The 16176-nt window shown below is 41.9% G+C and overlaps 1 protein-coding gene across 7 annotated transcripts in view; it reads left to right on the forward strand.

Annotated features, from left to right (window-relative positions):
* DGKB (diacylglycerol kinase beta) overlaps positions 1–16176 on the forward strand; it is a 327502-nt gene that overhangs the window by 251297 nt on the left and 60029 nt on the right. For all 7 annotated transcript variants that reach the window (XM_054991403.1, XM_054991404.1, XM_054991407.1 and 4 more), the window contains one exon: positions 4887–5082. In XM_054991403.1, the coding sequence (XP_054847378.1) occupies positions 4887–5082 (196 nt within the window). The remainder of the gene's footprint in view (positions 1–4886; positions 5083–16176) is intronic.

The raw sequence follows: 16176 nt of genomic DNA on the forward strand, positions 1-16176 counted from the left end.
AGTACTAAAATTAGCACCTGTTAAAATGTTTTTCGAAGAATTGTGTTAACCCTGATTCAGCCTTTCCCATTCGGCAGCAGGGTGTGGAGGCTCTTTGGGAAGGCCGGGGGAAAGAGCTGATGAGGGGAATGATAGTTCTTATCTGATAAAGGTTTCCAGTTGAATATGGGAGCATGACTTAATAGGAATTAGGGTGTTAGGATGACTATAGATATTCAAATAGGAGGTATTTTATATAAAAACAATGTACTGGCTCAGTAACATGGGAAAGTATACACTAGTTCAATCAAGTATCTCACACTGCAAGGATGGATTGTTTCTAGAACTGAAAAGCTAGCTGTTTTATGTCAACACAGGACATTTTTGCTAACTGTAGTTAAATGTTGCCCTATCCAAAACTGTAGAACAAATTTAAAATCCCAGATTTAACTAGAAGCCACTCATAACACAACAGTGTGTGTAGAATGCCACATGTGAAGTCAGTGTGCAGGTGGCTCTTCTCGTGGCAGAGAGTAACTTTAGGCACAGAAAACTTCCCGTAAGAATGATAGCATGTGCATAGTTCAAATTGGCTCAGATCAAATAAGGATCATCATACATATGCTACATTTATATTCATTCAACGTGCTGCTTGATGCATTTTAAATGTAATTATTATTTAATTACGCTATTTTATATTGTTTTTTAAAAAACTGAAAGCAGAGTACAGATAAAAACCACAATGGCCTTTTTAGTGGAATGAGCCCTCTGACACAGAAAGCTAGAGTGCCAATTATTGCTGATTTTTAAGATGGCTTTTTAATGTTATTATTTGTTCACTATGCCAACGTGAATACCTTCAGACTTAGTCACTCCACAGACTTTTTTTTGCTGTTAAATTGTTCCATATTCATTTACATAAATACCCTGCAAATCAAGGAAGTGGGGAGCAGAAGCTAGCAAAAGGATTCAAAATCTGGTCCTTCTGCTTCATATAATAAAGTTATGGAATGATTTCTGATTTCACTTTTGGTCCAAAAACATGGACATTTTAAATTAATCCTACCGCTTTAATTTCCATACCAGGTGAGTAGTACAACTGCTGTTGTTAAACAGGAGTAAAACTGTTGTTTTGCATATATGTACAGATTAGCATGTTTGCATCTGTTTTTTCTGATGAACATTGTTTGTTGGTAATATTGATACATAAACAAATTCTTATTAAATATAGCCCATATTAGTGTTGTATTCCAACCTGCAGGAGTAAGATCACTGGGGATAAAAGAAACAGACTGAGGTTTGTTATACTGTTCAGAACCCTAACATAAGTCAAAGCACTATCCTTAACCTACAGCTTCCATGTTTTGTGATCATGAATTGAATTATACAGTAGCTCGTTCCCTAAATTGAAGGCAGATTTGATTTTAGATTTTTTGTTTGCTTTTTTAAGGAGGATCAAAAAGAATCATTGACTTCCATGAGCCCTTTATAATGGGGAACTGGCAACATTATATTTTTTGTCTTTCCTCAAAAGCATAACCTTCTTCTGTGAAGAAGGAAGTGGGGAGCAAAGTGAAGAGACAGAATGCAAGTTGGTAAAAGGAGAAATCAAATGCATGTTTTGGGTACATACAAATTAATCGATACTTTCAGGATCAAGACATTTGCTTAAAACTGTCTAAAATTCAGCAACTTTAATTTTATTTCTTTGAAACAATTTGAATCTGCCTCTGGATTAATTCTCCAAACCAAATTTCACATTGATTCCACAAATCAACTTGGTTTTATGTTGAATAGAATATCCAGTAATTAAAGTGGTAGAACATTGTAAAAGCTATTGTCCCTTGCTTGTACAGCTATTCTTTCAGCTGGATAAAATATGACAGACAGACAGACAGACAGACAGATAGAATTACTCAATGGACAGCAGTGAGAGCTAGGGACGTGCAACCCCAAAAGATTTGGGTTTCCTGTTTCTGGTTTACCCAGAGCAGGAAAAAAATTCGGGTAAACCCAAAACCTGAAGCAGTTTGGGTATTTAAGCCGATTCAGGAAAAAAATTCAGGTAAACCCAAAACTCGAAACAGTTTGGGTATTTAAGACATTTCGGATTATTAGGGAAGATTTGGCCATTGTTTCCAATGGGAAAGGCTGCTCCCAGCTATCCAGGGGGCTGGGGGGGTATTTTCTTCTCTAATAATGCCAAATTTGCAGGGAACCCTTTCCCCACCCTCCTCTCATGGCCACCCAAGTTTCAGGGAGATTGGACTTCAGGAGGCCATGTTATTGTCCCCCAAAGAAGGTCCCCCCAGCCACCGCCTATCTCCATTGTTTCCTGTGGGAAAAATCGGGGGGGGGGAGGTTCCCAGAAGGCTGGGGGTGGCATTTTGCAAGCAAAATGCACCAAACTTGCAGGGGACCCTCTCCCAATTCTCCTCCCATGGCCACCCAAGTTTCAGGGAGATTGAAGGGGCCATGTTATGGCCCCCAAAAGAAGCCCCCGCCAGCCGCATTATTCCCTAGGAGGACTAACTTCACACCAGAGATTAACAATAAGAAAAATTTGATTAAAAATACACCACAAAACCATATGAAGCAAGTGAGTGAGCAACTAGAAGTGAACTAATGAACAACCTGGTGCCTATGAAGGGTGAGAACACAAGGGCTGTGGGCTCCTGGCCTGTGGCTCACAGCAGGATGTTTGATGAATGGGCTATTTTAGTGGACAGGGGAGAGACGGGGGTGAGATTTTTCAAAGATGCCCAGTATCTGGCAAGAATTCTCTCTGCCTATCTAATTTCTGTAGCATCTGGAGAGGTGACAATGCAAGGCCCCTCTTTCCCTCACCATTTTTCTATACCAGATCAGTGAGGCACAAAACTGCATGACTCTCCAGGATGTTACAGAAAGAGGAAATTGATCTGGCTTGCATAACAGAGACACAGTTAGAAAAAAATGATGTAGTGCATCTGTCCCAACTAACTTTGTCTAGTTATGCAGTCCTCCACCAACCTCACACAGGTGGCTAGGCAGGAAGGGCTGTCATTATCCTCCTTGCATCCTTCAACTTCTGCAGACTCTTGATAGAAACTTTAGGTGGCATTGACTGTATGCTTCTTTTGTTGGGGGCTAAGGATAGATTATGCCTTCTGCTTGTTTATTGGCCATCTAGTTCCTCATTGGGCACCCTCTTGTGACAGAGGTGCTCTCAGATCCAGTGCTGGAGACACATAGACTGAGATTCTGCAGGGGCAACGTTCATGCCCAGGATTTTATAGTCTCTGGGCCTCTCTCAAATAATGATAGGCCCAGCACATTAAAGAGGCTACACCTTAGAATTAATCTTTTCCACCAAGTCTTTGAAGGGGGAGCTTGTTTCAGGGTTGGAGATTCAACCTGAACTATTATCTACTGAAGGCAAGGGTGAATTTGGCACTGACACCCCACAAAGGGGTGGGGCATTAAAAAGTATAGATCCTTGTAGATTCCAACACCAGAGAATCACAATAAGAAAAATTTGATTAAAAATACACAACAAAACCATATGAAGCAAGTGAGTGAGCAACTAGAAGTGAACTAATGAACCTCCTCAGTGCAGCCAAACTGATGAAAGGGGATCAACTTCACTCCAGAGAATCATCCATTGAATTCAACCCAAACCAAACTGAACCATGTGTTGAAAACTACTGGGCTGTTCTAGGAGGCTGGGGGTGGCATTTTGCAAGCAAAATGCACCAAACTTGCAGGGGACCTTCTCCTACCTGCCTTCTGCAGATCACCCAAGCATCAGGGAGATTGGACTCCGAGAGGCCATGTAATGGTTTCCCAAAGAAGGTTGACCACCACCCCATCCATCCCACTTTCTATTGTGGGAAAATCCAGACTCACACAATAAAAACACATGGAATGTGGCATCTATGGCCACAGGGAGAAACCTCTCAATAAACCCCCCAAAAGCCCAACAAAAGCAAAGACAAAATCCCCCAAATTCCCCAGCACCCCCAGAGCTGGCTGGCCAGCCACTCTCCATGCTACCCTATGGGGCCAACCATCGCAACAGAGATTCACACACACACACAAAATCAATTTTTTTAAAAAAAATATTTCTTGGTAACAGTAATAAATTAAAAACATCACATCACTGTTAAATCACAATGTACAGTCCTAGATTAAATCAACCCCCACCATCAAACCAGAGAATCCAAAACACTCCAAAAACAGAACCAAAAACACACCAAAAATATTTTTTTTAATTTTATTTCTTGGATTTCTGGGAACAGCATTAATAGCACATTCAAATCACAGTCCCACCTTGAAATATTTTTTTTTTAAAGAATACTGTCCTCCCAGAGAATTCCCCAATTGGGAAGGGAAGAGCTGCTTGCTGCTGCAGCAACTGGCTTTTTCTCTCAGCCAATTTCCCTTCTCTGATTACCCCCCTCTCCCCCTCCCTCTCCTGCTTCTCTCAGTCCCCTCTTCCCCCTCCCATCAATCAAAAGCCATGGGAAGAGAGCTCTTTGAAGCTTTTTTCCTCTTGCTGCAGCAAGGGGAAAAGGCTTCACAGAGCTTCCCGAAGCAACCTGAATCGCTTCGGGAAGCTCTGCTTCGGGTTTCCCGAATCAGGCCAGCTCTGCTGGGGCCAATTTGGGAATCACAGAGCAACCTGAATCGGGGTTGATTTGGGTTTGCTTCGGGTTTCTGACACCCGAAGCGCACATTCCTACCAGTCACTCTCTCTCAACCTAACCACCTCACAGATTGTTGTTAAGATAGAGAGGAAAAGCCATTTTGGGGGCCCACTGGGGAGAAGCAGGGTATAAATATTTAAGCAAACTATTATGGTTGATATCCATTTATTCTCTCTCTGATTTCTTCATTTATATTTTTCTCCTTTTTTTGCTGACAAGTGTGATGGAATCCAGTTAGACTTAAACAACATTTCCCTGGAAGGAATCGCTGTTTTAAACATTCCAAGCATGCATGGAGGATCAAATCTTTGGGGTGACACCAAGAAAAGACGAAGCCATCGTCGCATTGAAAAGAACAGGCCAGATAAAAGAACCACTGTTACGGATGCTAAGGAACTGAAATTTGCATACCAAGGTGAGTGCCCAAGGGTCAATGAATAGATTCCATGTTGAAACTTACAGTTTCTTGTGTGCTTTGCAAAAAAAAAAAAAGATGACTGCTTAATGTATGATAGCAAGTCTAACTGTGATTTTTAAAGGTGGGGGATTTATAGAAGAGTTCTTACTAGGTCAGGTGAAAAGTTTAAGTCTATCAGCTATCTAAACAGCATGCTTCCTGTCTGGGCTCAAATTGTATAATTCCTTGACAGCTTCAGAAAAGGATTTCTATTCTCATAAATGAATGTCTTTTGTACCTTTTTTTACCATATTAAGAGTTATTGTTTTAATAGAGATATTTGTACATACCTGGTTTGAAGTGTTTTACCAAATGACATGGGTTCTTCTAATGTTTGTTCTTCATGGTTAAGAACCAAGGCAAATACATACTTGAATGTTAATCTCTGTGTTCTGTTATTTGCTTATCCTAAATAAATATGCTTGAAAAGGTTCTTTATTTTCAGTTTTAAAAAAGCCTATATTTTATCAGAAATTATTAGAAAAATGTATAAGATTTTTACTTATTTATATTTCTGTTCTTCCTAATGTTTTAGTTCTTCCTAATGTTTTAGTTTCCTAAATAGGCTTGAAATGAATGTGTGAATTGGTTTTAAGTTACAGGCACAGGCACATTTGTAAATGGAAATCATTTTAATCTTGCAGCTCATCCTGTAATCCCATTGCAACTATGCCAATTGAACAAATTCTGCCCCCTGCTTGGTCTTATTGTTATCTATATAGTAATGATAAAGAGGTTTTGTGTGCTGAAGCTTCTGGTTGTGATTAACAGTGATGCCATAATGTTATGGAATACTCCTGGTCCTTCAAACTGTTCAGGAATTGAAATATCAGTAATAAAGTGTTAACAAATAGTTCATTCTCCTCCATGGGTGAAGTGAAAGGTCAGTTCCACTGGGATTAGGATGCCAGAGGTTACTAAACTCTGTTTATTGTTGAATTGTCAGTTGCTCTTCAAAATATAAAATAAGTTCTAGGAATATGAGAAGCTGGAAAGGGAGCAGGGGCTAAAATAGTCTAAGGGCAGGCAAAGTAGCCCAGGCGAGAGGCCACACCACAAAAAGAAAACCATGTATAATATCGGTATGGAACAAGCACAGAGGGGCCATGAAGATAGCAGGCATCAGAGACTGTGGGATGTGGTCAACACAAGGGGTAAGCAAATCATTTTCAGAAACTGATGGGCCAGGGGATCATTGCTGGGTCCAGACAGAACGGTGGCCATGCAACGGTCACCTCCTGGCTAATTACTGTAACTCACTCTATGCTGGGCTACCCCTGGGTCTGATCTGGAAACCACAACTGGTCCAGAATGCAGCAGCGCGGGTCCTGACCAGTATATCCTACCAGTCACATATCACACCTGTCCTGCACCAGCTGCACTGGCTTCCGGTTGAATTCCGAATCAGGTTCAAGGTGTTGGTTTCTTACTTTTAAAGCCCTGAGTGTGTTGGGACCGGCATATCTTCAGGACCGCCTCGCCCTGTATGTTCCCTGGAGACTGCTTCAATCAGCGGATAAATGTTTACTGGTGGTCCCTGGCCCTAAGGAAGCCCGCCTCGCTTCAACCAGGACCAGGACCTTATCAGTCTTGGCCCCAGCCTGGTGGAACACTCTGTCAATGGAGACCAGGGCCCAGCAGGACATATTATCATTCCGCCAGGCCTGTAAGACAGAGCTGTTCCGCCAGGCTTTCAGTGGTTGAAGGGGGCAGTGCCATGTCAGCCTCCCACCTTTGTGTACTTTAATGTACTTGGTTAATTTATTTTATTATTGCTTATTGTATGTTGATTTTAGAATTATTGTTTTCTTGTTTTTATTTATTTTAACTGTTGTTCACCGCCCAGAGCCCCTGAGGATGGGCGGCAAATAAATAAATAAAAGGAAAGCAATGCAGGTGTCAGGTGAGCCTCAAGAGGAATGGTATTCCATAAGCAATGTACCACTACTGAAAAAGCCCTGTGTTACCAGAACTGCTCTTTTTAATGAGGAAATTAGCTTGCAGTTTGAATTTTAATAGTGTGGATCTTTAGCCAACTATACCAGAGTCCTTCTATCAGAACACTCGTGCAATAAAGAGACGAGACTAATAAAGATAAACGTGTATTTACTAATGGTGTTGTGTATGCCTAAACTAGCACACACATACAAGGTACATACAAGAGACTAAGAAATACAGAGTAGGAAAAATAGAGACGGTTGCATTTGCAGGAGAGCCCACTTGAGAACGATGGAACTGGGTATACTCACCTGGTCACGGTGTGGAAGAAAGATGTAGCAGTGAAGCGTGGTGGTATCTAGTGCCTGCACTAAATCCAGAGAGAGAGACAGCAGAGGTTCGGGATAGGATGGCACGTGCACCTCATGGCCTGGGAGGCCGGCTTAAATACCCTGAAATGTACCCTGGGGCAGATGCCGTTCCCTTGTTGTTCTCAAAAAGGGGACAAAGGCTTGATGGCTCTACAACTACCCTAAATGGGCCACTTTAGTGTTCTGATTGTGAGATAGTGACACCTCTGGAAGTGGGGACAAAGGAGGGAGGGGGAGCACCGGGCGGGTTGATTGGATCTGCCAGGAAGCTGGTGGTGTCTGAATAGTATCAGTCCTGGAATGTGGAAGTTGTATAGAAATGCGTCCATGAAGTGCTCAGGGCAGCCAGCACTTAGCTTCCATTCCGGGGCGGCTTTCAAGATATGCAGAGCAGGGTGAGGCTGGCCGCTGCGGACGTGGTCGGCACGCTTGCACGAAATGGCTTCTCAGAGCAAGATGTTCAGGCTGGTCTTCTGGCTGCCTGGGAACATGGCTTCTGCCTGGGCAAGACTTCGGGCTCGCTTGCAGGCTGCCTAGTGGCAAGGGCAGACTCAGTGACCGGCCCGCGAGAGGCTCCCACGGGAACTGACCAGGGGGTGCCTGGCCAGGCTTGTGGAGGCTCCCTCCGGCTGGCACTGTGCTGCTAACAGCATGGCTCCGGGCCCAGGTAAGGCAGGCATCCATCGAGGCAGGAAAACGGGTACAGATCATACAGTCCATCACAGTGTAGAGACAGGAATGAGTGGTACAGTTCATAACGGCAGAGACAGAAAACAGGCATGGGCAGTGCTGCCCCAAAACAGAGTCTTTGCTGTGGTTTTTAAAACAATCACGCAGGAAACAGTTCATGGCAGGCCTCAGGGCCGGAGCAGGGGGGGTAGTTTGCCCCCGGTGCCCCCAGGGAGGGGGTGCTGGGAGCAGCTGCCAGATGGCGCAGGCAGCCTCACAGCCCGCCCCCCGCTCTGCCTTTTGCCTGCCCCGCAGGACAGGGGGCGGCCAGCTTGCTGCGCACCCCCTGTCCTGCAGAGCAGGCAAAAGGCAGCACGGGGGGCTGCAGGGCTGCCCACGCCGCGCTGCCTTTTGCCTGCCCTGCAGGGAAGGGGGTCGCAGCAAGCCGGCCGCCCCCTGTCCCGCGGGGCAGGCGAATGGCATGGGCGGCCTCGCAGCCCCCTGCGCTGCTTTTGCCTGCCCTGCAGGGGATATGTGGCAAACCGGCCGCCCCCTATCCTGCGGGGCAAGTGAAAGCAGTGCGGAGGGCTGGGAAGCCGCCCGTGCCATTCGCCTCCCGGCGAATGGCGCGGGCGGCTTCCCAGCCCCGCACACTGCCTCTGTTCCACCCTGCGTGATGACGTCACCTAAGTGCACTGTGTGTGATGTCACTGTGTGCACGCGCGAGGTCGTCAGCCTAGGGTTGCCCCAGGATTGCCCCAGGCATGGGCAACCCTAGATCCGGCGCTGGCAGGCCTCATGGCAGGAGGAGGATGGGGTCCTTGGCAACACCTGCCTCTGGTTGCTACCCCCCTCACCTCTGATGGTGGGGCACAGACAGCAGGGCACATGGCAGGCTGCACAATATGGGAGGGCTTTAAAAGTAAGAACCAGTACTGTGTGTCCAGAAACAAAAGGGCATATGATCTTTCAGCACTGCGGTCATATGAGTCCCATGTCCTACCCCTGACAATAGCCTGGCTGCTGCATTTTGGATGAGATGACATTTCCAGACTATATTCAAAGGCAGCCCCACATAAAATGAATGTAATCAGAGCATGGATCACGGTGGCCAGATCACACTTTTCAAGGAATGGCCATAGATAGTGTATCAGTCGAAGATAATGAAAGACACTACAAGCGACAAAAGAGATCTTGGCCTCCAACTGCAGGATGGAACACATTAGAACCAAAACAGGCTCAAAAATAAACATGTCTTTAACTTTGAACCTCACTGATTAAAAATTAGACTCTGCCAAATAAAGACTTAGTTTACAGGTTTAAGAATAAGCCATATTGAATAATGTGGGGAGTAAGCCCCATTGAATAATATGGAACTCACTTCTGAATAGACCTGCTTAGGGTTGATCCTTAGTTGGTTAATTTATTGATCAAACCTATTAAAGTTGGAACTCTAGTTACTACCAATCAGTTCAACAGTGCCTCAGTAAGAAATATGGATTATTCGGTTTTGAATTCCTGCTTCCCATCATAAGGGTATTGAGCAGTAAAGCTTAACATATTTTAATGTGACCTTTATGTAAATCAGCCACAACAACAAAAAGTAGGCATTTCCCAGTTTCTTGCAGTCTTCACAAAATAGTTTTCTAATGAAGAGAAGGCACATAAACTTGTTTGACTCCTTATCCAACAAAAGCGAATTCCAGCATTTTATATCTTTCTTCTTTTTTTCTTGACAGCTATATAACAATACCATTCCTCGTGCCGTTCATGCTAGTTAAATGGGTTCTTTCTTTTTCAATTATCTAGCAACATTTTTGTCAATTATCTAGCAGCTCAGATTATCAAAACTTGCCATAAACTAGGTAGTTCAGTCAGATTCCTATAATGATGGAACATATGTTAAAAAGACCCCCATGTCCCTACAGAAATCAAACATGTGGCTCGGCCCAATGAGATCTGATACATGTGCCATTAAAGGAATCTCGTTTCTGAATTCAGTGCTTCTAAATTCAGTGGTCACAGTGTCACACTTTCTTTCAAGCTGATGCAAGTACTTCCTTCTTTTAAAAAAGTCTTTCCTATTATCTTTTGTTTTAGTAGAATCCATTCGTTTCCAGCGGAGAGATCAGCTTTTCCCATGTGTATTTGCTAAGTGAAAGTGGTTCTTTTTCCCCTCTTTAGCTATGAACCCAAGCCAGAGCCAACAATAGTATTCGAAAGAAACTTTTAAAGGAAAAATGGGATTTTGAAATGGGAAGCTATTCTAAGACTTGACTCAAAAGTGCTTTCACATACTCTTTTGTAATACTTTACATCAGGGTAAGAGTAACCTTGACACACTAACAAATAAAAACATAAAACCAAAGCAGTTTAAACCAACCTTGCAATAACTTCTGTTAGAAATAATAGGAAAAACCTGGCAAGGATTAAGTTCAGACATTCATAAAAAGTTTTTTTTCAAGCTTTGGCAGTTCTGCTATAGAAAAAACTTTTACTAAATACATTGATATATAAGTAAGAACGAAAATGTTGTTGGCAATCCAATGGGCAAGCCGCTGTACTGGCAGGTTCTCGGTATTTAGGAGGAGCCATAGTTTAAATTCCTGCCAGAATTTTCAGCACGTTCCTGCGTATGCTCAAGCATTCTGAGGGATGCCATTTTCTCCACTCTAGAGAATCTGGACCTGTCATTTTTTTTTGCAGTTACTGAACCAAGTCCAGTAGTATGTGCATCCCCTGGCAAGCTTCTGCATACCAAGACTTAGGGAATACTACAGGAGAAAGAGTGAACTTTCTAGCAGGATTTTACATCCCTTTGGCTAAAGAAGGGCTATTGTCAAAGTATGCAAATTCCAGCATGTTATCTGCCCCTTAGTGGGTTCTGCAAGCCCTAGCCCAAGAGTTTAAAAACTGCAAATTCTAGAGGGAGATATCGGTCCTCTGCTTTGTTTTGCTGTCTCTTGAGTGGGTTAGAGAAGAGGCAAAACACTGCAAGTCTTTACAGGATGTTTGTCATCTTTTAAAAAAAACTGCTGTGAACAAGGGGGTAATACAAAAAAGTCTCTTATGTTTCAACAGAATATCTGAATCTCTATAGATTTTGTATCACGTGGACAGGGAGATGGCAAGTGAAATGTTGCATGTTGTTGCAAGTCTTCAAACAAAGTATACCACCATGAACAAGGAACATGGATTGCAAAATTGGGTGGAGATGGATGCACAATCTGAGCTCCAGAGCCTGCTATACTAACTTCAAATTCCTTTTCAAACTCCAGGGATTTTTAAAAATGTGAATAATTTAGGTATTTTATTCGGAGAAAAGAACCTAGCTGAACATGCAAAATTCTTTCAGGGTTCCAGGCAATGAACTGGATGAAAATCTTGGGTTTTTTACTGATGTGGAGCAAATTCTTTTTGTCAAGGAAGCAAACTGATCTTCTTGATTAGGAACAAAAATTTTAAAAATGTTAACTGTGGGCCATTTCATTGTCTGTGCTGGCTTAATCAGGTTCCTAGATCTGCAAATAGGCCTTGTTTACTTATACTACCTATCTATGAACCACAGAGGATTGATGCAGCTTTCTTGCAACGCACAGCTTCCAGGGTTCAATTTAGGGCATCTCAGCGTTGGTGGGCTACACAACAGATGGCCAGATAACTTTGCCTTGAGTTTTTTTTAAGTAAGCATATGTCTCAACATTTCTGTAAAGATTCTAGAAACATGCTTCAAGGACTTCTGATAACCAAGGCCAAAAAAAAAAAAAGTGCTTTAGTAACACACATGAATGACAGTCAGGGTGTTTGTGACCCAGTTACTACAAAATAGCTAGTACAGAAACAGTTGGCACTCAACTTTAAATAAAACTATAGAACTCTTTGAGCCTCTCCACTCTCACTGTGTAAATGTGAAAGTACTGTAAATCCTGTTGACAGTTATTGCCATATCTATTGGCACACAGTCAACAGCTATTTGAAAAGTGTTGTGCAGCAGAGCTGGTGCCCATTACCTGTCTCCCTATATTTTCTTACAATTTATTTTCACCCCAGCAGGTAGCACCCTTACAATGTCATTAATTTATAAGGCAGCTTGTGCTTTCCAGTGCTGCCTGTTTACAATATGCTCCTGTAAACAAGCCCGTAGTTTACTGGCAATGCATTTACCATGTCAAAAGAAAAGCCACAATTGAAGATAGTGGGAGGAAAGAGAACTGATCAAGAAGACCTCCTGAACCCTGAGGTCATTCTTCCTCTTTTAAAAAATGTGGTAGTCCCTAAATAATTTTATTGAAGTAGGCACTGGGGAGAAAATACAGTGGCAATTGAAAATACAGTAGAAATTCCCTTACAGTGAGACACTAGAGGTGGGACAAGTGGTTTACATTTGCCTGCAGGAGAAGGCTGTCTGTATTAGCTGGTGACCTAATACATGCATATTGAGGATGTCGGGAATATTTTTATGCATTTTTATAACATTTTTAGAAATGCAAAACTCTGTTAAAAAATCTTACCCAATAATTTAACAATAATACAATTACAATTAAATCCCAGAGAGGAGACAAAATAATAGTAGATAAGCAGCAGAGCAATACCAAACTGGAAAAAATGTAAAATACTGAAAAGTCAGTTGAAAGCACATAGAGATTAAAATATCACTATGAAGTGCTTAAATGGAATCACATGCCATGCAGTGTTCTTCACTCAAGAATGGAGGGAGACCAAAGAGATACAGTGAGAAGATAAAATAGAGTATATAGTTATCTATCCATGCAGGTTCAGCAATAGCCTAATACCCAAGGTAAAGGGTCCAGGTGTTTGAGCAGCCAGTATTCCAAAGGTAACTCTAAAGGAGAAAAATAGTGGAGATATGTGACAAAATCCTGGCCGTTTCCACACGGCTTACCTTTGTTCATAAGGACCCGGAACATGGCGCAAAAAACGTGGAAGATGGTGTTTTCTCGCGCGAGATTTGTGCAAAGTTATGCAACGTCGTGCAAATCTCGCACGAGAAAACGTGATCTTCTGCGTTTTTTGCTCGATGTTCCAGGTCCTTATGAACAAAGGTAAGCCGTGTGGAAACGGCCCATCTTGAAAAATATTTTTCCCAGGCTTGGAAAGGGGATACAGGACAAAGTAAGTGAATAGGTATGTTTCATGATTGTCTAAAGGAGAGGACAAATTAGGATCACAGTCTTGGAACTATTTCCAAATAAAGAAAGAGAATGGAAGTTTCTAGGTGTGGTGCAATCTTAGTTATTTAACTGAGCTGAGGATTGGTGGGTAATTTGAATAGCCCAAATTAGATCAATCCAAACCAAGAGCCTTTTAACAAAAAAAAATTTTTTTATTTTATTCTGTTTTTGACAGTGTGTTAACACTGCCATATCCTAAAAGGTCTTGATCAATGATCTGATATACTGGGTACCTGGCAAGGCTGAGTTTCTCTCTGGAGTTGCCAGCTTCCTTAAAGTCAAACAGGTCTGTGGCGATCTGGCATATACATTTCCTTTAAACATAAATAAATAATAACTGTGATGAGATTAGGTACAACCCTACTTATGCTGGCTCTTCAGCCTTTGTTGTGGTTGTTGACCAAAACTTGCTGGCTTGCCTAAGCAAATACAAAATACAGAATCCGGGGAACCGCAATAAATTACCAATCAATTGAAAGTTAATTTTTTATATATATTTTTTTGCTTGTGCAAAGTGCTGAAGTGCAAATGCATATATATCAATTCAAAGTGCAGTTATGAACAATAATAATGAGGTAGTCTCTCAATCCAGAAATAATACAATATATACAGTCTCAACTGGTGGATGGAGAGTATACAAGGATGGGGAGAAACGTCCCGCTTGAGATGAAATTCAGACCATCAGTCCAAAGATGGAACTGGAAGTGCCAAGGAACACTGCCGACGGGCTTATGCGCAAATTTCCATTTCCCATTTTGTTCTTACTTCTTCTTGGGCATAATTCAATGGATGGTCACAGGTATCTCTCCTCACACCCCACTCAGTTGGAAATACAATGAAGGCTCAAAATGCAATGAGATGACTACCTGAATCACCATGGAAGGACCCAGAAAAGAGTATCAAAGAAGATTTCACTAACAAGCATATTCAGGAAAGGACAACAGAAGAACCAGCAGATAAGATTGCCAGCTGACCAGATAGCCAGCATAGCTTGTTCTTCTACATTTAGCCACAGCTTGAGGAAATCATCTTTCATGTCATAGAGAATATTGTCAAATTGAAAAAGTTGGCAACTGTACTGAAAGTTGCTGTGAAATAGACTACTGCTGCCCTGTATTTTATTATTCCACACAGATCTGAACAGAACAGAATCTTTCTCAAGGGAATATTATTTGAAATTTCATTTGATATAGCCAAAACAGTTAAAATTTCACTTGAAACAAAATCTGTAGTCCACAGCAGTCACTCTAGTTATTCTTCACAGTTTCCCCCTACTTTTCTTAAATAGTTGTGTGACATCATTCCTCTTTGTCATTCTGACTGGACAATGAATTTAAGAGCAGTGAATTTTTTTTAAGATAGAATTTATCCTTTTATCCTGTGGGAAAGTGAAGTGAAAAAAGAACAAAAAACATTCTCCCTCAAGAGTGAACAGAGTGGCTCGACTGTACATGAGAAGGGCAGAAGAAGAACATTTGTTCAGTAGTGTTTTAGAAGAGGACTACATATTCTCAAATGCTATAAGTGAATTCTTGAATAACTTCATAGAAAGCTGCAGGGGCAGACAGCTTATATCCAGATAAGGGCTGTGAGCTGCTGAAGATATTGTCAGGCTATGGATGACAGGATATGGTAGACAGATCCCTGGACCATTGCAGCAAGACACAGGTTCTTGGTTAAATGGCTTTTATTCAGAAAGCCAGTGCTTTCCATATATATGTCCATAGATTTGCTCAGAAGCAAGAAAGCATCCAAGCAGTACACATTTCCTTGATAGGAATAGAGACTTGAGGAAAATACAGTTCTAAATACTCAAAACATCCCCTCCCCCTCATCTAGACCACAGAATTGGGCAGGAAGGAGTCTGGGAACTTCTTCTGGAGTTTAGCTAGACAAGACAAAAAGGCATGCAGAGAAACAGTAACATTTCAGACGGCACAAGGTCATTTCAGTGAACTTCAAAAAGAAAGAGATAACACAGCTGTGTTCTCAGGCTGGTGAGAGGGAGAGAAATGAAAGTGATGATTGAAACATTTGTAACCAGAAATAAAGGCATAGTATTAGCAATGGTGCAACACTTAAGACAATGCCATGGATGCAGGGTGCAGACACGACAGATATACTATACTATTGATACTATTGCTATGCTATGTATACAGAATCAAGAGTGAGCAGCGAAGTGCCAGGTTTGTGAATAACACCACATTATTGAGGATGGTATAGACTAAAGTACATTTTGAAGCACCCAAGAAGCAATTCTCCCTACTGAGTGAATGGCTAACAATGTGGCAAATGAGGTTCAGTGCAAGTATGTATGAAGTGATGCACACTGGAGCATAAAATCCTAACTTCAGCTATACACAGATGGCTGGAAACTGACTAGGAAATGGATCTTATCCATGATAATTCAATATACAGCAATGGTAAAGAAAGCAACTTCCAGAGAAGGGTTTGCTAGGAAAGAGAATGAGCATAAAACAGTTAATGTCATAAAATCCTTGTATAAATCTACGATGTGGTTACATTGGCAATACTGTAAACAGTTCTGGTCACCTCCATCTCAAAAAATAATATCGTAGAATTGGGAAATAATACAATAAATGGAAGCCAAACTGATCAAGAGATTGGATCACCTGTATTTAAGGAAAGGTTAAAGATGTAGTGGTTGAATTTAGCAAAAGGAGATTTGATCATTGTTATTTTTAAAAATATGCCTGGGGTGCAGAAAGTGGCCAGAGAGTACTCTACCCTTTCCACACAATGCATTGGGGGTAATCTAGTGAAGCTGATGGACATCATATTCAGGAGAGAGAAAAATACTACTTCACCCAGTGTATAATACTTAGATGGCTTTAAAATGGTGTTAGACAAATTCATGGCTC

This window comes from Eublepharis macularius, chromosome 11 (assembly GCF_028583425.1).
Source record: "Eublepharis macularius isolate TG4126 chromosome 11, MPM_Emac_v1.0, whole genome shotgun sequence".
In the NCBI taxonomy this organism is placed as follows: Eukaryota; Metazoa; Chordata; class Lepidosauria; order Squamata; family Eublepharidae; genus Eublepharis; species Eublepharis macularius.